Genomic DNA, 23781 nt, shown 5'->3' with positions numbered 1-23781 from the left:
CATTAAACACCCCTTTCCAATCACCGTCGTCAGCATCTACATCACTAATAATTCTAATCCGGCCACTCTACGAGGCCAACTGGACCATCTGTTCTCCCAACTTCCCGCCCCAATCATACTTATGGGTGATTTCAACGCCCACTCATACGCCTGGGGAGGCGCATACCTCGATCAAAAAGGATCTATAATCGAAGATTTTATCTCCGACCATTCCCTACTCCTTCTAAACAACGGCCAACACACCAGAATTCATCATACTGGTACTACTTGGGCCATTGATCTTACTATGGTATCACACAAACTCTCTTCAAAACTTTCATGGAACATTCACGATGATACCTGCGGCAGCGATCATTTTCCAATTCTCATCTCCTTCGGCCAACCTTCTCCAGAGTTTCCAACAAGGCCAAGATGGAAATTTGAATATGCTGACTGGGCTGGCTATCAATTTGATATTGAAAACCGCCTTTCCGCTAAACAAGACTGGACAGCCGAGGAATTCTCCAAAGTTGTCCTTGAGGTTGCAATGTTGCACATCCCTAGAACCAGTGGCATCCCTGACAGGAAATGCGTCCCATGGTGGTCGCCTGAGTTGAAGGCAGCGATCAAAGGTCGACGTAAGGCCTTACGCAAACTCAGAAAGGCCCATCCGGATAACCCCCATAAGCCCACTCTGCTCACAGAGTTCCAAAGGGCTCGCAACGAAGCTCGAACTGCCATTAATTCAGCCAAACACAATAGTTGGGCTAAATTCGTCAGCGAAATTAACCCTAACACGTCGACAAAGGAGTTATGGAGTAAGATTGGTAGGCTTCATGGCAAGAAAAGAAGCAAAGAGTATAATCTTCTTATTAACGGTCAATACACCAATGACCGGAAAATCATCGCCGAGGCGTTCGGAGATTTCTTTGCATCTGCCTCCTCCAATCAAAATTACGACCAAACCTTTCAAACCCACAAAACGGAATGCGAAAAAATTCCCATCGATTTTCATACCGATGTGGAATTTGACTTCAATAAAAACCTCTCCCTCAAAGAGCTCGATTGGGTACTGAACAAAGTCAAACAAGGATCCACCGGACCCGATGACATCAGCTACCCGATGCTAAAGAAACTACCTCATCTCGGGAAAAAAGCACTTCTGAAGCTCCTCAACAAAGTCTGGGACAGTGGAACCCTCCCCAGTTGCTGGAAAGAGGGTTTAATGATCTGTATCCCGAAACCAGACATGAACAATCATCTTCTCGACAATTTCCGCCCCATCACTCTTCTAAGTTGTGTTGGGAAAGTCATGGAAAAAATAATAAATCGACGCTTAACGACCTTTCTCGAGTCAAATAAGCTGATTGATTCCAGACAATTCGCATTCCGCCCGGGAAAAGGTACAGAAGATTGCCTCGTAGCAATCGAAAAAATCCTAGACGACGCAACTGAAACATAGAACATAGAACATAGATATCGTTTCACTTGACCTATCCAAGGCCTTCGATCGGGCATGGAGATACCCAGTGCTGAAAAGCCTTTTCAACTGGGGGATTCGTGGGAGGTTAGGCCTCTTCATAAAAAGTTTCCTTGAAAACCGGTCTTTCAAAACCATCATCAACAACCATAGGTCTTCTTTAAAAATCCCTGAAAACGGTTTCCCCCAAGGCTCAGCACTTTCACCTACCCTCTTCAACATTGCTATGCAATCCATCTTCGAACTAATTCCCGATCACATAAAGATCATAGTCTATGCAGATGACATAACTCTTATCTCTACGAGCTGCTTCGGCTTAAATCAGAGAAAGAGGCTTCAAAAAACCTTAGACTCCATCCAAAACTGGGCTCTAAAAACAGGTTTTAAAATTTCCCCGGAGAAATCCAAGCACATGTACATTGGAAAACATCTCAGTAGGAGAACCTATCTTCAACTTAACAAAATCCCGATCCCCACAACGAGGACATTGAAAATACTAGGAGTTACTTTTGATAAGAAACTCAACTTCTTACCACATTCCCAAAAGACCAAAATAGCCACCAGAATGAAGCTGAACATCATCAAGGCTATTGCAGGCAACCTAGCCTCTGGTCACAGAAAAACACTGCTGAATATTGTAAACGTTTGGTTGGTCCCAAAAATCCTATACGGAATAGGCACCTTCAGCCGCGGAGGGGACGGTGTGTTAAACACCATTCAACCAGTTTACAATAAAGCAGTCAGGATTGCAATCGGAGCTTTTCCCACTAGCCCCACTCTTGCCGTAATGGCTGAAAGTGGTCAACTTCCCTTCAAACACCTGGCGACAAAAGCCATCACAAATAAAGCCATCCGTCACCTGTCACTTCCCGACAGTGACCACAATGTCCCACTAATACGCAGGGCCAAAACATCATTCAACAACCTCACAAACAAAGACCTCCCCAATATTTGTGAACGGCCATCTGCTACGGGAAGAAATTGGAACGTCAAACCGCCGAACATTAACCTTGAACTTCTCAAGGCAGTTCGGGCGGGAGACCCTTCTACAAAAGTCAAAGCCTGCTTCAATAACCTCGTTGCATCCAATTTCCAAATCAATCACCAGGTATACACAGATGGTTCAGTCAATGCCGATGGAGTTGGATGTGGAATTTTTGAGAGTAGATACATAGGTAGCTTTTCTCTTCCACCGCAATGCTCCATCTTCAGTGCGGAAGCTTTCGCTCTTTTAATAGCTACCCAAGAATGCACCCATGATTTCCTTCCTCCCACAATATTTTCCGACTCAGCTAGCTGTCTCCATGACCTTCTAAGTGGAAACAGCAAACACCCATGGATAATACAAACAGAAGAGGCTGCTTCAGATAAAAACATCTCCTTCTGCTGGGTTCCTGGTCACTCAGGAATCCGCGGAAACACAGCCGCCGACATATTGGCCGGCAAGGGCAGCAAAATGGAACCCCCAGACATGACCTGTCCTCCATCTGACATTGTCCGCTGGGTAAAACAGCAAGTCCGTGAAAGTTGGGACATCGACTGGATAAACAGCCGTCCCACTCATCTTCATCAAATCAAAAATTCCACTCTCCCTTGGGAGGACCGTCTCAATAGTAGGGAAAGGCAAGTCCTTACCCGTCTTCGAATTGGGCACACTAACTTCACCCACTCACACTTGTTCTACAGAGCCGAAAAACCCCAATGTGCTTGCAACGTAGCACCCGTTTCCGTTAGCTATCTTCTATTAGAATGCCAACATACCAAAGATGCTCGAGCCCGACACAATATAGGTCAGAGTCTCCGAGATATCCTCAGTAGAGACGAGACCCAAGAAACCAATCTTATTGCGTTTCTGAAAGAAACCGACTTCTTTGGTAAAATCTAAATCGAAATACTAAGTACTTTTGAAATTGTTTATTTATTACAGTTCGCCACTTCACGGTCATGTATGCGTGTTCATGTGTGTATATACATGTATGTAACTACATACATATATATACACGCATCTATTAATACATATTCTCACATATATATTCCATTTATTAAATTACTTAACTGATTTCCTAACTTTACAGCCACACTCACCAAGGAGGATAAATTCATTAAATAAACCTCTCCATTTTTCAGCTCTACTATATACCATTAAATTCAAAACCACTATATTTTATTATCTATTCAAACTGTATTTCATTTCATTTCACCCCACCCCACACCCACTCCTCCCCTCTTTCCTTCCCATACCACTCCACTAATCCCACCCAAATCCTTTCCACTCCTTTCCTTCCTATCCTCCTGAGAAGGGCCTTTTTGTTTTTTGGCTTTGGAACACGCCTTTCGCTGGGTCACTTGTGCTTCGTCACTGCTTTGGTCCTCGGATCAGTAAATTTTTACTTTTCTTTACAGCATATATTAAATATCTTATGAAGCATAGGATCCCTTCCTACCTTCTTCTTTAACCGAGAGTCGAGCGGACGGATCTGATGAGTGATTTTGTTGGTTTTCCTTTCGCCAGTCCCCTCTGGGCTGGTTTTATTGTGGCTCTTCACGGGGCTAGAGGCGAATGAACTGCAAAGTTTAAAGCCTCTTAAAAACAAAGAAAGAAAGAAAGAAAAATACATTCATTACGATTTGTTCGCTCGGTGGATTCACATGCAGGCTAAAAAGGGTCCTTTTCAGGATCACAAAATTATCTTCAATGTAAAGAGTTTATTGTTTTGTTATCACTCGATATCCCCATCTTGTTCGGCTAAACCTTCCTATTTAGCGATTTGTTGCCACTCGCCACAGCTTTCACAGTTGGAAAATTTCTTCCCATCCATCTTTGTGACATGTTGTACAGTAAATTACATTCAATGCGACGTGCCGAAGCACCACTCAGTGTCGCATTGGAGGCGATTTTAACCTGTAATTGAACATTTGCGATGACAGTGGTACAGTGTCGACTTTCAATGTGGGGTCATAATTTGGATCTCTATGTTTACAAAAATGTCCAACTAAATATGTCGCACTACATGTCCGTCCAATTAGCTAAATGTCGAACTAATTGCAAATTACTGTACTTTCAATCTGGAAACAATTTAAGAATTGGTGAAAATCGAATAATCAGGCAATTCCCCAACTATCAATAAGCTCAGAACAACTGCCAAATTCACATACTCATCAGATCCTGGCAAACAAATTATGAAAAAATCAATTTGTGTTTTATTATTATTTTGGATATTATTTTAGAAAGCATTGAACTGTATTTCGTAAACTCTTTTTTGAAAGGTTTAATGGCCCTGATAAGGGCCTTGTTTTATGGAATGGTTCCAATTTAGAAAACTTTGTACCATTTCGAACGCCCTCGATGCCGCCTTGTTCTGGATTTGCCACCAAAGCAGTTTGTATAAAGAACAAACTTTTTTCTTCTGCTACCAGCTGCCGTTTTGCGATTGCGTTTGCCACTCGCCACTCGCTGCAACTGCCTGTTGTCTTGATGTCCACCGAACCGAATGTGTTCTGTTCTGAATGCGGGTTTTCTTATCGTCGCGAGCAGCTTTGCCAGCTAACTCGATCACTTCGGCGGCCGAAACTATATAACGGCGGCTAGATGGACTGGTGCACTGGTACTAACGCGCTCGGCCTAGCTACCCTTGCGGGGAACTCCAGAACGACACGGTTCGAGCGGGTTTTGCCTTTCCCTTCACTTTTCCTCCTTTGCCATGTCCAGACATGGCTGCTTGGGTTGGTTTGTTGATGTGTTGTGATGCGAACTGATGTGGTGTACGGTTTGAATGAGAATGATCGTTACGGCAGCGGAGCGGGGATTTTTAAGCTGACTGGCTGGCTTGAGAATCACGCATGTGTGAGACTGCGACCAATGTTATAGTTTCGGCCGCCGAAGTGATCGAGTTAGCTGGCAAAGCTGCTCGCGACGATAAGAAAACCCGCATTCAGAACAGAACACATTCGGTTCGGTGGACATCAAGACAGCAACAGGCAGTTGCAGCGAGTGGCAAACGCATTCGCAAAACGGCAGCAGGTAGCAGAAGAAAAAAGTTTGTTTATACAGACTGCTTTGGTGGCAAAACCAGCCAACGTAAAACACGGCGCTTTTCAGGGCCATTAAACCATTCAAAGAAGAGTTATTAAAAGTTATTCACAATACCAATGCATTCTAAAGTGACATAATATGACATATAATATGAACTGAATTATTTAGTTTATGCTTGTTTTTGAACTTATTGGTGGTTGAGGTCTTTGAAATTAATCATTCAGTTTTCACAAACCCATGTATGGTCTCCGAATCAAAAGTGGCTTCAAATTACAACACATTGTATGCAGGATGGCATTAACGAATTTTCTCGGTAGCAAGAACTGCTTTCTTAGGTTGATAACTGATGTTGAAAATTGACTGACGTTACATCTGCATTGTATAGAAACATAACTAAGGAGCAATATGATGAGCTATGCATTTCTTGCTGCTCTGTTCGTATTTTAAAGGACTTCAATCCGAAGGTCCTCCGCCCTTTATTCACTGTTGGTTTTTCAGAACGCTTATAACTCGTCTGTTTCTCGACATATCGTAGAGTTCGTCTCCAAAACCTCAGTTTTTTCATTTTTATTTACTTTGTTTGCGGAGACTACAAATCTTACAATTCATTCGTCTCCGAAACCACAGTTTAAGGTACGGTAATGTGCTAGTGAAATATATGATAGTGAATGAGCTGATGACCACCTATGCATTCCCTATCACAGCCATCATTTTGATTGTACGATATGTGTATACGCAAAAAGATGACCGGCGTTAAACATTTAATAAGTACAAAGCCTTCAGAAAAAAATCAAGAATCAACTATAAGACAGTGAGAAAAGAATTAGAAAATTTGTAAAAAAACGCAAAAACACAACACCAAAGACTCTTTTCAGAACTCCCAACATGTTCATAAAGAGTAAACAGTAAACTAATCCATATTTCAGGTAGATAGGAAGGTATTCACGTAGGAGAAGAAAATAAAACAATATATTTAAAATATATGTTTAGAAAAAACTGTCCCCTTTGTTTAGTCCTACGTCACTCCGGTTATGTCCCCGACATTACCCACCCGTCTTTTTTTATTGGCACTTGGTCGATTTTCCGTCTGAAAAGTTTATTTTTAACAAAAAAATTTTAAAGGGTGTGTCACATCAAATTGCATCACGGAAAAAACGCTGTAGAAATTTAATTTATAGGAATTATATCTTCAGCTTTCGCTTATAATCAGATAAGAGTGTATAGATCACGTTGGCCATGCTTCACTGTCAATTTTTCGTAAATTTGGAAAAATGTCGTCGAACGAAAAAGAGCGTCGTGAATTAATCCTGTGCACTCATTTCGAGCATCCGGAGTTGTCACATCGGGACATCGGTAAGATGCTGGGAATCGTCCATTCCACGGTCAGCAGAGTACTAAAACGATACTTCGAGAACCTAACCACCGACCGGAAGGTGAAGAACGGCAAAAATGGATGCTCCATCAGTGAAAAAGATCACAAGCGCGTAGTTAAGCAGTTTAGACGTGATCCGAGAAGTTCGGTCCGGGATATCGCCAATAAGCTGAATTTGTCAAGTTCATTTGTCCAGCGGACCAAGCAGCGGGAGGGCCTGCGTACATACAAGGTTCAGAAGGCTCCTAACCGCGACGAAAGGCAAAACATGGTGGGGAATACGCGAGCCCGGAAGCTGTACACCGAAATGCTGACGAAGCCGCATTGCCTGGTAATGGACGACGAAACCTACATCAAAGCGGACTTTCGTCAGCTGCCGGGCCTGTTGTTCTTCTCCGCAGAGGACAAATTCAGCGTTTCGGAGGAGATTTGCAAGCAGAAACTATCCAACTTTGCCAAAAAGTACATGGTGTGGCAAGCGATCTGCTCTTGCGGAAAGCGGAGCGCCCCCTTCGTGATGATCGGCACGGTAAACGGGTAGGTTTACCTTAAGGAGTGCCTACAGAAGCGCTTACTACCACTATTGAAGCAGCACGAGGGCCCGATCATCTTCTGGCCGGATTTCGCTTTGTGCCACTATTCAAAGGACGTGTTGGAGTGGTACGAAGCCAACGGGGTCACCTTCGTGCCAAAGGAAATGAACCCGCCCAACGCGCCGGAGCTTCGCCCAATAGAGAAATATTGGGCGATTATGAAGCAGGCCCTCCGGAAGAACCCAAAAGTTGTCAAATCGGAGGCGGACTTCAAGAGAAAATGGATTTCTGTTCAAAAAAAACTACAACCTGACGTTGTACAGAACCTTATGGACGGGGTAAAGAGGAAGGTGCGAGCATACGGGCTTGGGCTCGAAGTATGAATAAAAGGAAAATGCCAAAAGTTGTTTAATAGTTTTTATTTTACTGTCTAAAATTTTCAGAAGGATCGGTCTACTGGGCGAATTTCTACAGCGTTTTTTCCGTGATGCAATTTGATGTGACACACCCTTTAAGATAACTGTAAATCTCGACGTGTCATGCAATTTTAAGACATTTGGCATCAAAAGTACTTTTTGAAAACCCCGATTTTCGGTGATTTTTCGGTTTTCAAAAAACTCAAATTTCAACGTCTGCGACACTAATAAATGAAATCCGAATGGGCTAATATTTTGCATAGGGTATATTATTGTGCAAATCAACATTTCGCGGCAATTTCCGAATGAAAAATCGAGAGAACTATTTTTATTGGCTCCCAAAACCATACGACTGTGATTGTTCAGAACAGTTGTTTTGTTTTAATGTAATTCTTTTCATTGTTCAGAAATCTGTTAGTTTAAGTTTTTTGAAACTCCAAATAGTAGCCATGGAAAGGACCGTTTGTTACATGCACTCATAACCGTCAAACAGTTTGTAACGACCAAAAAAGAAAATCAGCTTCTGGTAGGAAGTTTTTAACTGAAAATGATTAATAAATATCTGTCTGACACATAACAGTGTGGAATGGCGAGATAATAGGGTGGTAAATGCGAAAAAAATATATATCGTCATTGATTACATTGAATATGAAGTTTATGGGGAAGAAACAAAAAAAAACAAGTTGAAAATATTTACGATTTCGTGTGGAGGCGATCTGGCGTAGTGGTAACATCCATGCCTCTCACGCTAAAGGTCACGAGTTCAATTCTCACTCCCGACATTCTTCCAAAAAATGGAAGTAAAAGTGACGAACCAGCCAAATGAGTTGAAAGTCACTATAATACAGATAATAAAAAAAAAAAATTTACGATTTCGTGATATTTTGAGGTAAAATACACATGAAATCATGAAGTCGCTTTATTGAAAATGGTGATATTGTTGTTTATTTTTATTGTGTTATTCTTATTATTAGCAGAAGCTTTTTCGGTGAAACAATGTTCGTTTGCAGACTATCACAATCAAGTCGTATTGGTTCTACTGTTCAATCTATCATAGAAGAAATTAAGTCATTGAGAATTATGAATATGAGTCATGAAGATTATTATATTTTATTTCGTTTCATTTTTGTGATGCGATGTAATGCCGATCTCAATAAGTCCTCACATTATAATCGCTGTCATCCTCCTAGTCAGGGCTCAGCATAGTCATAGTCAACTGAGGATAGTCGGCTGACTAACCGACTGACTATATCCGTAGTCAGTTAGTAATGGCTTTTGGCTTCTTCACGCAGTTTCTCCGTCAAACAGTCAGTCGGGCGTTTAGTCGCTATCTCCCACTACCGACTCGATTATATCAATTCATTCTTCCCAGTCAAATTGTCCTCATTGCATTTTGAAGTGACTCCCCCCAGAAAGAATTCCTCTCTCTCTTTCCCATGTATCTTTATGCATGCATCGATGTTTGAGTTCACCGTGGTTTGACAAACGCTACAGGTGAGCTAGATTTTTTTTGTATCGTACACGAAAATTACTCACTGCTGTGCTGTGTGTGAGCTATTTTGCACGCCTAATACTAACTAATACTAAGGCGAGGACCTTTATAGCATACTTGAAAAATAAGTTCGTTGGTTTAAGTTCACGATGGGTAGAAAATAAACCGTCTGTTACGGTCAGCTGAGGCTTATCGCGGATCGAGTGACAGATCCATAAGATAAGCAATCTTTGAAATTATATTTAGAAAAGACCCCAGCGAAGTTGAGGACAAACTATATGTAAGACCAAGGCAAACACAAATATTTGTCTGCTTTGTATAATTAAGTTAAAATACTTGTAACCCACCAACGAAGCTATTGGTTATCATAAATCCCAAAAGGGAAAAAGTCAACAACTTAGTTTGAATTAAAACAAGGCGCAGCATACAGATTGCGTCTTGTAAACAGATGTAAATATATATGCACCACTTGAGATGCAATTATCACCCTCTCCATCATGCGCAGCGCGATAAGCACTAGGCGCACCAACGGGGTGCTATAAACTTAATGTGTTTATTTAGGACAGTGCAGCCGTCTCAGACTGCATGTTACGATTATGATGGAGAGAGGGAAAGGAAAATAGAATAATCTAAACGAAACCGATATGTTATCGGTTTCAAGAGAGAAAGAGGAGATATTCCTCGTCAATCTTAGTTTAAGGAACCATGTATATATATTGTACAAATTTTGAATAAAGATTAGTATGTAACAGAACTCACGCGAAAGCGTTAAAATTTTTCTTTGAACATAGAGAAATTTTTCATGGTGGCTCCAGAGAGGAGCAGTGAAGATTAAAAAAGTCGACAAAGTGTCTTTTCAAAAAGTCTTGTACGGCAGTGGATGCCACTAGTTAATCGCGAATTGAAGGCAAAGTGTCTTTTCAAAAAGTCTTGTACGGCAGTGGATGCCACTAGTTAATCGCGAAGTGAAGGCAAAGTGTCTTTTCAAAAAGTCTTGTACGGCAGTGGATGCCACTAGTTAATCGCGAAGTGAAGGCAAAGTGTCTTTTCAAAAAGTCTTGTACGGCAGTGGATGCCACTAGTTAATCGCGAATTGAAGGCAAAGTGTCTTTTCAAAAAGTGTCTTTTCAAAAAGTCTTGTACGGCAGTGGATGCCACTAGTTAATCGCGAATTGAAGGCAAAGTGTCTTTTAAAAAGTCTTGTACGGCAGTGGATGCCACTAGCTAATCGCGAACTCTATAGCGGCAGTGAATGCCACTAGCTAATCGCGAATTCATAAGTAGTGAATTAATTAAGAAACCGGCAGTGGATGCCAAAAGTGTTTCTTTCAACTGAAATAAATATAAGTGGATTAACCACAAGAAACCGGTAGAAACCGTAAGCAGCAGTAGAGGAAGCAGCAGCAACAGTAGATGCAGCAGCACCATCAGAGGTGACAACAACATCCGAGCCAGAAGGCCACCCAGGACAAGGAGAGGATCGCCCAAGCACCAACACGGAAAGACGGAGATAGGACCGGATCAACAAAAAAAGGTGTGATTTTTCCATTTTAGTTTAGTCATGTCTTATCAATTCATTACGAATAGGAATGGCAATTGCCGCTTGTGCAATGAGCCTGATTCTAGGGACGATTTAGTCGCGTGCGATGAATGTGACCGATGGTTCCATTTGACGTGCGCAGGCCTAAATAAAAAACCTACAGAAACAGAAAGATGGATATGCCCCAAATGCAAGACCATAGAGAACGAATTGTTAAGACTTCAAAAAAGACAACCAATACCAATAGAAGAGATGATGAGTATCCATAGAGAATCTATGCGAGCTCTAGTGGAAACTCTTAAAATTAAGAACGAGGGTAGAGAAAAAACCCCTGATTCAAATAGACTGTTACTCCGGCAATCTCTCTTAGACCTCCCCTATTTTGATGGTTCATATAAGATATGGCCTAGATTTAAAATAACGTTCGAAGAAACTACCCTTCAAGGAAATTTTTCCGATTTAGAAAATATAAATCGTTTACAGAAATATCTTAAAGGAGACGCGCTGAAATTAGTGAGCGCTCTTCTAATCGATAAAGCTAATGTTCCAAAAATAATGGAAAAACTAAATCTACGGTTCGGAAACCCTGAAACCATTTATTCGAATTTATTGAAGGAAATGCTAAATGCGAGGAATCCACATTTTGGATCACCCCAAACAATGATTGATTTTGTAACATCGCTTGATTGTTTCGTGACAAATATAAAAATACTAAAACACGATGAATATCTCAATGATCTTAGATTGATTCGTGATTTAGTTTTAAAACTTCCAAACGACTTGCATCATCAATGGATCAAGTTTGTAGCTGATACAAAGAAAACAAGAGATATAATTAATCCATTTATACCAACTCTAGAGGACTTTTATAATTTTTTTTTTTTTTTATCTTCGCTTATTTTTCGTCGGCCTATTTCCGCCACTTTAGTGCCAATCACCGACATCAGGGAGGCGACTCCACCTGTTCCTACCTATCAGACTCAACAACTCATGAGCCGGGCCAACTTCTTTTACTTCCGCTCCGAAGGAAGACGTAACCAGAGATTTTTCGCCTCAGAAAATCCCAACGACGCCAGCTGGGAATGAACCCAGGCCGATCGGATTGTGAGGCTGTTACGCTAACCATACAACCACTGGCGCCGTCATCTCTTTTATAATTGGTTAAAACCTCAAGAAGAGTTGGCCACGATGCTACAGTCGGAGAGGAAAGAAAAGCCTCATAAGAGCGGATATTTGAATACACATGCTGTTAAGGAACAAAAATATAGGCCGAAGCGCCTACCAAAGTGTTTCGCATGCCGAAACGAGCATAAAACATCAGAATGTCCAAATTTTAGAAATATGAACGTTCAACAAAGGAGTTAATTTATTTTTAAACACAGGCTATGTTTAGCATGTTGTAATTATACAAACCACATGGCAAAAGATTGCAGGATCGCAAAGCCTTGTGGAATCGATGGATGCAAACTTAGACACCACGCATTACTGCATAGAGCGACTCAGAGAGATGCTAATATTAATAATACAGAAAACGTTAATTGTCATGTAAATAAAGAGAACAAAATACTGTATCAAATCCTTCCAGTTACGGTGGGCTGCGGAAAAAAGGAAATTAAAACTTTCGCATTTTTAGACCCTGGGTCATCAGTAAGTTTGATTCACGCTGATATTAAAAATAAACTTGGTACACAAGGGCGTAACAACCCCTTAACGCTGGTTTGGACTAATGGCGAAACGCAGCAAGAACTAGATAGTGAAGAGATTTCCTTAAGTATATACAACAATCAACGTTTTTACATACAGAATCTGAGGACTGTGTCGGAATTATCTCTTCCCTCACAGTCAATAAATATTCATGAATTACAACGAGAATACAATCACTTAGAAGATATAACTCTCGAAGGATATGAAAATGCTATGCCAAAAATACTGTTAGGTTTACCGCATTCGTTTTTGATAAGCGGTAGGGAGACGCGATCAGGTAAATTTAATGAACCAGTCGCACAGAACACTAAACTCGGATGGGTTTTGTTCGGGCAAACTAACGAACATAAAAAATTGAAAGGACACGTGCTGATGAACAACGAAATTGATTCATCAGATTATTTCAATAAAATGATGGAAAATTATTTTAGTCTAGAAGATTTCGGGATAAAAGCACCTGTAAAAAGTTTGATGTCTAACGATGAAAAAAGATCGATTGATATCATGAATTCCACTTTGAAATATCAAGAAGGAATTTATGAAATTGGGCTGCTTTGGAAACAGGATGATGTACAATTTCCGAACAGCTATCAATCAGCCATGAACAGATTATGGGGACAAGAAGCAAGGATGCGTAAAAATCAAAACCTACGAAAATGGTATGTTGAGAAAATAAAGGAATATGAAACCAAGGGATACGCTAGAAAACTCACTCCCACAGAACAACAGCAACGTGATCCAAAAATATTTTACTTGCCACACTTTACAGTTGTGAACCTAAATAAACAGCCCATAAAACCACGGCTTGTTTTTGATGCCGCCGCTAAGGTTAAGGGAGAATCTCTAAACACAAAATTGTTATCAGGCCCAGACGCAACGACGTCGCTATTTGGAGTGTTAATACGATTTAGAGAAGGAAAATTTGCGATAACTGGAGACATCAAGGAAATGTTTCATCAAGTAAAAATAAGGAAAGAGGATCAAAATGCCCAAAGGTTTTTATTTAGGGAAAATTTTGACGAAGATCCCGATGTGTATGTGATGCAAGTGATGACCTTTGGAGCTACCTGCTCACCCGCATGTGCACAGTTTGTTAAAAACACAAATGCGGAGAAATTCAAAGAAAGTCAGCCTCAGGCGGTAAAGGCCATACAAAACAACCATTACGTGGATGACTACCTAGATAGTTTCGACGATTTAAGTGAGGCCTCCAAAATTGTGAACGAAGTTATTACCATTCACAAATATGGGCACTTCAATATCAGAAATTTTATATCTAACAGTAATGAGCTCTTGGGACAAATCCCGGAAGAAAATAGAACGGAAGTTAAAGAAGACTTATTAGGAAATTCTGAGGAATCATATGAAAAAGTACTCGGAGTGTATTGGGATACAAAAAAGGATTGTATTCGCTACAAGGTGGATATTCCTGTTACACAGGAGTTTACGAAACGAAAACTGCTTTCACAAAGCATGAGTGTTTACGATCCACTTGGTTTATTATCACATATAACAATTCAATCTCGAATTCTAATGCAAGAGCTCTGGAAAAGCGGAATAACATGGGATGAACAATTAAACCCAGCACTAAAGAAAAATTGGGAGAACTGGCACGCAAAACTGGAAGAGGCAAGAGCAATAAGAATACCACGTTCATATGCCAATTCTTCTCATCCAAAAGAACGAGAACTACATGTCTTCGTTGATGCATCCGAGAATGCTTATGCAGCAGCAGTATACTTAAGGAGTGTATATGAGTCACACATTGATGTCAATATCATGGCTGCCAAGGCAAGAGTCGCACCAACTAAAATTCTTTCCATACCACGACTCGAATTACAAGCCGCTGTATTAGGAAGCAGATTGGCTAAGACAGTAAAAGACGAGCTACGTCTATCAATAGATAGAGTAGTATTTTGGTCGGATTCCAAAACTGTATTAGCATGGATTCGTTCAGAACCACGCAAGTACAAGCAGTTTGTTGCCTTGCGGATAGGAGAAATATTAGAAACCACATACGTAAACCAGTGGAAATGGGTGAATAGTAGGAATAATCCAGCGGATGAAGCTACGAAATTATCAAATAACAATTCAATCTGGTTTACAGGCCCACAGTTCTTATATGATAATGAAGAAAACTGGCCAAATGAAGTTCAGAGAAGCGACACTGACGAAGAACTAAGACCACTGCACATTATTAAATCGAAAGAATTTAGTGGTCTGAAAAGCATTCACATAAATTGGTGTTCGGATTTTGTGAGATTGAAGCGTTCTGTTGCAATTGCATTCAAATATATCGATTGGCTGAAATCAAAATGCAGGAACCAAAGCTTCAATAAAAATATTGACAAGGAGGACCTGGATTATGCTGAGCTCGTTTTAATGCATAAGGCTCAATGGGAGTCATATTCCAAAGAAATGGAACTCTTACAAAATAAAATGAAAATTCATAAGGGAAGTGAAATTCGAACACTTAGCCCGGAAATTTGCACGGATGGAATAATGAGATCAAAGGGACGCATTGAGAATGCTAACTGTTTACCAACTTCAGCCAGAACACCTATCATTCTGTCCTACAAACATTATGTGAGCACTTTGATATTACGTCATTATCACGAAAAATATCGACATAAAAACATGGAGACTGCCATAGCGGCAGTGCGACAAAAATTCTGGATAACAAACGTCAGAGTTGCTATTAAGACTGTTAGAAGGAATTGCCAATTTTGTAAAAATATGTCTGCGGAGCCAATTCCTCCAATGATGGCAGCCCTACCACCTTCTAGAACTATACCATATTGTAAGCCATTCACGTATACAGGCACAGATTATTTCGGCCCTTATGGCGTGTCTATTGGGAGACGCACTGAAAAACGTTGGGGATGTTTGTTTACTTGTCTAACAACAAGAGCAGTACATCTCGAATTAGCACAAGATATGAGCTCAGATTCCTTTATTATATGTTTCCGAAATCTACAATATCGTAGAGGTAAAGTGCAAGAGTTGTTCAGCGACAATGGAACTAATTTCATTGGAGCAAGAAACGAATTTGAGAAAATTCTTAGAAGGCTATCAGACGACGGGGTCAAATGGCATTTTAATCCTCCCGCTTCACCGCATTTTGGTGGAGTATGGGAACGAATGGTGAGAGAAGTTAAAAGCCTTTTACCTCATAAACAAGAAACCATACCAGAGTATGAACTTAGAACCATACTAACCGAAGTTGAATTCCTCATTAACAATCGCCCGTTAACGCATATTCCTTTAGATACAGAAGACGATGAGGTCTTAACCCCTAATCACTTTCTGTTAGGTTGCGCTGGTGAAGCTGTCGTTACGATTGATGACGTTTCCAATGCAGAAGCAACTCGTCAACACTGGAAAAGAGCGCAATCAATTGTCAAGGGATATTGGAATCGGTGGATAAAAGAATACCTTCCAACCTTAACTAAAAGAAATAAATGGTTGGAGAAGACTAACCCTATAAAGGTAGGGGATATTGTGGTTTTTGCCGATGAAGAAAAGAAAGGTAAATGGCATAAGGGCAAGGTGATAAGAACAACAACTAATATGGATGGGCAAGTTAGATCCGCTATCGTAAAAACAATTAAAGGTGAAATTACTAGACCAGCTGTAAAATTAGCAGTATTAGATGTAAGTAAGAACGATGAAATCGAGAGCTCAAAAGATACCACTATTTCCTCACCACCTCTTAACTTTGTTGGAGTAATTAAAAGTGCCCCAGGGAGTAAAGAGGAAATTAAGGAACCACGAAATATTCAAGAATGGGGAGTAAGAAAAACGGTTAACATCGAGCATGTAAAAGAATTGGCGTCAAAATTGAAACCAAAGCCACAAACAAAAAAGAAAGTCATAGGTAAAATAAGATCATATACCGGCACGATACAAAAGGCTATCGTAACCGCAATGGCAATTCTAGCATTGGTGAATTTGACAAATGCCGTCAACATCCAGCCTATTGAGGAAGGGGGTTTAATGTTTGATCATTTTGAGTCATGTATAGTAAAGCGAGGAATTTGGAGGACAAATATTGTATACAATTTAATTCCTAACGACGATATTTCTATGCTAGACTCTATTCATTCGAACCTAGAAAGAACCTTGAAGTTCATGGGGAATGTAACTCAAGACAACGCTTTGACAGAACTTGTAATGTCGATAGAACGACAATGTAACCATGCAAAACAAGAAATAAATTTTTTATCACGATCAAAGAGGAGTCGTGGAATACTTGGGTTTTTGAAAGACCTTTTATTTGGGAGTAATGATGTGGAAGACGAAGTACAGTCTTTGCTAAAACTTCATGATATCTCACAAACAATGAGACTATTGAATCAAAGAAGCAAAAATATGGGAGATGAATTAAGCGTACGAATTCGTAGCCTAAATGAAGGAATGTTATCTTTGAAGGGAAGGTATTCCGAAGAGAGAACTAATATATTCGCAAGAAAATGTTTTGAGACCACAACGTTAGCTTTGCAATTGATTGATGGCATAGCTCGAAAATACAGGATAATTAAGACTCACCCATTAGCCGAGAATGAAATGCAAAAGGCAATTCAAAATATAAAGAAGCAATTACCAGAAGGATACTCAATCCTTAGAGGCCCACTTTCAGTTAAATACAACATTAAAATTGAAAATGGAACAGTAAATATAATAATGGAAAATGTAATTATTAATAAGGAAAACTTCGAAGTATTCAATGTAATCCCTATTCCTGAAAATGGAAGTGTTATAAAAATAGATCACCATGTAATAGCAATCAATAATAAACATGAATTTTTTTACCCAGATGGAAATTTAATAAAGCTTAATGAAAGTCATTATGTGGTAAATCAACCAGAATTAACCAGAGTTCCAGATTGCATAGCTGGAGCATTACTTCATGAAACGATAAAACAAAAATGCTCAACAAAGACGATGGAAGAACCATACACCATGTTAACAAAAATGAATAAGATCAACTCTATATTGTACACAACGAGCGACCCTAGCAAGATAATAATCCATTGCGATAATGTAGCCATGTCGCCGCCTTATAAGAACGCGATCATAGAACTGTCCTCAGATTGTAAGATCCTAACAGAAAAAACTATTCGTTATGCCCAAATATCTGGACATAACGGAGAAGCTAGAGTATTTTTTAAACCTATACAGAAACTACCATATGTACTAGAAAAACCAAACATAAATGAAAATTTGAATACAACTATCTCGAGTAGAAATCCATATGAAAAGGTAGATATAAAGGATACAGTAACACCTGAAGACGATTTTATCCAAAAAAAACACGTATATACATTTGGAGGTACCATAACTGTTATTTCAATGATTATAGTAGTAGGAATTTATGTATACATAAAACTAAAGAAAAGAAGTAATAGACCAAATAATAGAAGAAATGATGATCCGCCTTCGTTATTAGACATGATACGGCTAAATAGAATTCAGGAAGAATCAAGAAGTATTCCTATGATTTTAAACCGTGATAGTTGTCTATAATTGAGTAAATCTATGTAGTAGATTTACGGAGTCCGGAATGTTACGGTCAGCTGAGGCTTATCGCGGATCGAGTGACAGATCCATAACATAAGCAATCTTTGAAATTATATTTAGAAAAGACCCCAGCGAAGTTGAGGACAAACTATATGTAAGACCAAGGCAAACACAAATATTTGTCTACGTTGTATAATTAAGTTAAAATGCTTGTAACCCACCAACGAAGCTATTGGTTATCATAAATCCCAAAAGGGAAAAAGTCAACAACTTAGTTTGAATTAAAACAAGGCGCAGCATACAGATTGCGTCTTGTAAACAGATGTAAATATATATGCACCACTTGAGATGCAATTATCACCCTCTCCATCATGCGCAGCGCGATAAGCACTAGGCGCACCAACGGGGTGCTATAAACTTAATGTGTTTGTTTAGGACAGTGCAGCCGTCTCAGACTGCATGTTACGATTATGATGGAGAGAGGGAAAGGAAAATAGAATAATCTAAACGAAACCGATATGTTATCGGTTTCAAGAGAGAAAGAGGAGATATTCCTCGTCAATCTTAGTTTAAGGAACCATGTATATATATTGTACAAATTTTGAATAAAGATTAGTATGTAACAGAACTCACGCGAAAGCGTTAAAATTTTTCTTTGAACATAGAGAAATTTTTCACCGTCCATTGATGGGGTAACTACTTTTTTGCATCAGGAATCAATTTTTCGTTCCTTTTTATATGGACGTACAATAAGATTACATACGGGGGTACAAAATTAGTGTTAGGGGAAAATGGAAATGTGGATTGAAATCAGTTGAATGAAGAGGCAGATTTGTATTCATTAGTCGAATCAGTTAAAATAACCAGTCATCCTCGCTAGTCAACGCTAGTCAATTAATTTTTTTGTTGGCGGTGACTGCCGAAGCAGCTCTAAAGGGTGTGTCACATCAAATTGCATCACGGAAAAAACGCTGTAGAAATTTAATTTTTAGGAATTATATCTTCAGCTTTCGCTTATAATCAGATAAGAGTGTATAGATCACGTTGGCCATGCTTCACTGTCAATTTTTCGTAAATTTGGAAAAATGTCGTCGAACGAAAAAGAGCGTCGTGAATTAATCATGTGCACTCATTTCGAGAATCCGGAGTTGTCACATCGGGACATCGGTAAGATGCTGGGAATCGTCCAATCCACGGTCAGCAGAGTACTGAAACGATACTTCGAGAACCTAACCATCGACCGGAAGGTGAAGAACGGCTGAAATGGATGCTCAGTCAGTGAAAAAGATCACAAGCGCGTAGTTAAGCAGTTTAGACGTGATCCGAGAAGTTCGGTCCGGGATGTCGCCAATAAGCTGAATTTGTCAAGTTCATTCGTCCAGCGGATCAAGCAGCGGGAGGGCCTGCGTACATACAAGATTCAGAAGGCTCCTAACCGCGACGAAAGGCAAAACATGGTGGGGAAGACGCGAGCCCGGAAGCTGTACACCGAAATGCTGACGAGGCCGCATTGCCTTGTAATGGACGACGAAACCTACGTCAAAGCGGACTTTCGTCAGCTGCCGGGCCTGTTGTTCTTCTCCGCAGAGGACAAATTCAGCGTTCCGGAGGAGATTCGCAAGCAGAAACTATCCAAGTTTGCCAAAAAGTACATGGTGTGGCAAGCGATCTGCTCTTGCGGAAAGCGGAGCGCCCCTTCGTAATGACCGGCACGGTAAACGGGCAGGTTTACCTTAAGGAGTGCCTACAGAAGCGCTTACTACCACTATTGAAGCAGCACGAGGGCCCGACCATCTTCTGGCCGGATCTCGCTTCGTGCCACTATTCAAAGGACGTGTTGGAGTGGTACGAAGCCAACGGGGTCACCTTCGTGCCAAAGGAAATGAACCCGCCCAACGCGCCGGAGCTTCGCCCAATAGAGAAATATTGGGCGATTATGAAGCAGGCCCTCCGGAAGAACCCAAAAGTTGTCAAACCGGAGGCGGACTTCAAGAGAAAATGGATTTCTGTTCAAAAAAAACTACAACCTGACGTTGTACAGAACCTTATGGACGGGGTAAAGAGGAAGGTGCGAGCATACGGGCTTGGGCTCGAAGTATGAATAAAAAGAAAATGCCAAAAGTTGTTTAATAGTTTTTATTTTACTGTCTAAAATTTTCAAAAGGATCGGTCTACTGGGCGAATTTCTACAGCGTATTTTCCGTGATGCAATTTGATGTGACACACCCTTTAGTCGAAGCGGAGCTACTGGGAGTAGAGTCGGTCTTCATTTTTCACCGTCGAAAATTTCGGGCCCTACTCCTAGTATTGCTATCAGTTTTCGCAATTGCCAATGTTTTCGCAACCCGGAGGACAGGCTTAAGATGTTTGTCATCCCGTCATATATGTATGGGTGACACTTTCCTCGTTCCTTTGATGAAATCTTGCATGACATTTGGTTGATGCATGAAATCTTGCATCTGATTACTTCAACATTCGAAAAAGGTCTTGCTAATTTGTTTAATAGATCGAATTCTTCTTGAATGGCGTCAACGTTCCCTGTGGAACTTTTGCCGTCTCAACGTATGCATCAACTAGCGTCATTTATTAATACTTAGTTGAGATTTCTTAAGCCGAATAACACACCTTGAATGTATTCCGAGAGGCAAACTCTAGAATACGCGTGATCACAGTTCAAGTCGAAGAAAATTTCTTTATCGAAAAAATCCCCCGACCAGAATGAGAAACGAACCCGAACACCCGGCATGATAATGTGAGACGCTAACGAGGTTGAAAGGAAGAATGCATAATATATGTTTTACCTTCGCATCCGCTCGCAAAACATACCTCTTTTGTTTGTTAAATTGCTCACTTGTTTTATTATTTCGACTTGATGTCCCAGACGAAACAATGCTGGATAAATCTAATGGTACATATTATAACATATATCATAAGAACCATTCTGTGTAATATGCATTTGAAAACTCTTAATAAACGTTACATTTTTCGTAGAGTGACCCTCTATATAGAAATCAAAGATGATAGTCGATCTCGACGTTTTAATTTTAAGACATTTGACATCAAATTTTATTTTCGAAAACTCCGATTTCGTTTACCCCCCCCCCTTGGGTGATCTTTCGATTTTAAAAAAACTCAAACTTTGACCGCTTTGCGCCACTCTCCTTTAAGTCCGATTGAGCTGAAATTTTGTATAAGGTGTTTTTTCGAGGTGGTGAACATTTTGTATAGGGTAATTTTTCGAAATTTGAGGGTCGATTTTTTCCCATACATTCATTGGCACCTAGGGTCAACACAAGAAAGTTCAATTGTTGGGTTTCATTATCGGTTTCATTTACTTAATAATATTTTTAGAAGCAATAGGTTTTTGTGTTTTTTTGGCTTACGTGTCCCGTTTTTATTCCGGAACTATTTGGTCAGCCTATGTAATATACAACAAATTGTGGCAAGATAAAAATGTACACGAATAAATTCGGCTTTGTTACAGCTGAATTTCTAAATGAGCCTAAAATAATTAACAGATGGGATAAAAAAAATGGAAATATGGTCAATTCAATTTAATTCGAAAAGCGTTTCATTCAATCAATAATTTAATCAATATAAACAAATGATTACTAAGTCAATGGTACAATCTCTCTGGATGACGTTGATGATCTTGTTTTGTTTATTGATTTTTTGTGGTGTTTAGAAATCCAGCGATGTGATCACAAATTCGACTCAAAACCACGGTAAATTATCATCCAATCAAATAAAATAATTTCTTTGCTCTACGTTTTTTTTTATTAAATGTCTAGTTCTGTCTACAATACCGTAACTACATTACAACACAACGAGGTATGGCAGGACCGAAAGTAAATGCTTTCTCGATAACTTATTTTAATCGTTCCATTTCATTTTTTCTTAAAATCTAAAGGTATTTTTGGAAGCATGTCCTGAGGAATTGTGAAATCTAAAACGTAACACTGGGATTCTCGATTGGGATGACAGAATTTTACACATCAATTAGTTGAGATCACAAATAAAAGGAGACATAAAAACAACAAATACCTGATCCGTATGAACACTTTTAACAGACGTGGTTTGTACATGCCGACTTTATACACTGGTAAACAACTGTCAGGAAAATCGACAGAATCCCTAATTGTTATGAGCTGTGGTACCCTTCGCTGGAGGAGGCCCATTCGAATAGCCCGCTCCGAATCGATTAGTTTGACTAGTAACGGTCATGCTTGTGCTGCTTCCACCGGAAGTTTGATTGCTGGGACTAGTGGATCTGAAATTTTTGAATGAAGATAGATGTCTCCTTCAAAATTATGATTAAACACTTACAGTAATTGTACATGGGCGACATTTTTCAAGTGAGCATTTACTGCTAATGCCACGGAATCATTCACCGACAACTGCAGATTTTCCTCTATCTTGCGCATTTTTTTGTTCAAGTAAACTTTCAAAACTTCGTAATGATATTTGCAACTTCCGTGTCGTTTTCGCTTCGAAGCGACCGATGCCATTTCCAGTTCCTCCACCGCCTTCTGCAACGAAGATTGATCCTCTAGCGAAGAGTTGAGCTGCATCTGGGATTTGATCGTTCCGAATTCTTCCTTAGTGACAAATGGAATCTCCAGCGATTCCATAAAACTGCCCATCTCTTCGTAGTCTTTACCCATCTGAACGGTTCCCTTCACTAGCCGGTTCATTAGTTTATTGTGGTGTATATAGTTTTCCGAAGACCGTGTTATTATCGCCGAGCATTTGCTGCACTTCATTGCGAACGTTGAATAGCAACCACTAACATATTCCTGATAGGGTTTTAACAGCCCACCCGGACAGTGTTTGGAGTGCATAAATTGTGAATATGCTGCCCACTGGAGAAAATGGTCGATTTCTATAATACGATACCCTTTGAATTTCGGAATGCCTTCGGTATCCATTCCATTTTGAACACTGTTGGCCTGTTGGGAACCGTTTTGCAGTACACCTGGTGCCGCTTCCGATACTCTTCGTTGGTTGATTCGTGAAGCTTTCTTCTGTTGAACTGATTCTAAAAGGCAAATAGTCAAATGAGCTCCGTAGCAGTAATAATATGAAAGCGAACAATGCGAAACACTGACTTTGGCTGACTGTTTTTGAAGCCTCGGACACTTCCGCTCTGTTCTGCTGATGCAACTGATTTCCAGGCTCTTCCCTTTTCTGCTGCACGACCTGTGACTCGTGTTCCGATTTTCTCCTGGTCATCATCCTGTGGACCGATTGAGCTCTCATTCAAAATTTCGAAATCTTTTGCGACAAACCGTTATCATCGAATAAGTTTTCAAAGGTCGATGCAACTTAGTGACGCTAATCAATGTTTTTCTTATACTTCAGCATCGAAAATCAAACCAAACACTGTAACAGTACTAAATAAATACAGCGAGCGCAGTTTTTGGTACGAATGAAAATGGAAGGGAGCACGAATGAAAACAAAAAAAGGGGATGTAAAAATACAAACTTCAGCCGCCAATGTCGAGGGATAGGAATATCAAAGGTTAGAATCTAGATTGATCATGCCAGATTGAAAATAAAATTAAAGACTATTCAACATATAATATTTCAAGTTAGAACAAAGATACACCGTTTAGTACTAAGTCTTATCTTTATAATATTATATTGCGTAATCCTAATTTATGCATTTATGCAAGCGAGATAACGCGCGCGAAAACTGAATATGTTCTTCCC

At 39.9% G+C, this 23781-nt stretch overlaps 1 protein-coding gene across 1 annotated transcript; it reads right to left on the bottom strand.

The window, feature by feature from the left end:
• Positions 1 to 21638: 21638 nt before the first annotated feature.
• On the bottom strand, positions 21639 to 23525 carry LOC129771283 (uncharacterized). Its single transcript, XM_055774770.1, has 3 exons — positions 23178 to 23525; positions 22396 to 23107; positions 21639 to 22339 (listed from the first exon to the last, which is right to left on the bottom strand). Exons 1-3 carry the CDS (start codon positions 23326 to 23328, stop codon positions 22204 to 22206), a joined length of 999 nt encoding a protein of 332 aa, XP_055630745.1. The 5' UTR covers positions 23329 to 23525; the 3' UTR covers positions 21639 to 22203.
• Positions 23526 to 23781: the final 256 nt, after the last annotated feature.

This window comes from Toxorhynchites rutilus, chromosome 2 (assembly GCF_029784135.1).
Source record: "Toxorhynchites rutilus septentrionalis strain SRP chromosome 2, ASM2978413v1, whole genome shotgun sequence".
Lineage (NCBI taxonomy): Eukaryota > Metazoa > Arthropoda > Insecta > Diptera > Culicidae > Toxorhynchites > Toxorhynchites rutilus.
This window is presented reverse-complemented; position numbering and strand designations above follow the sequence as displayed.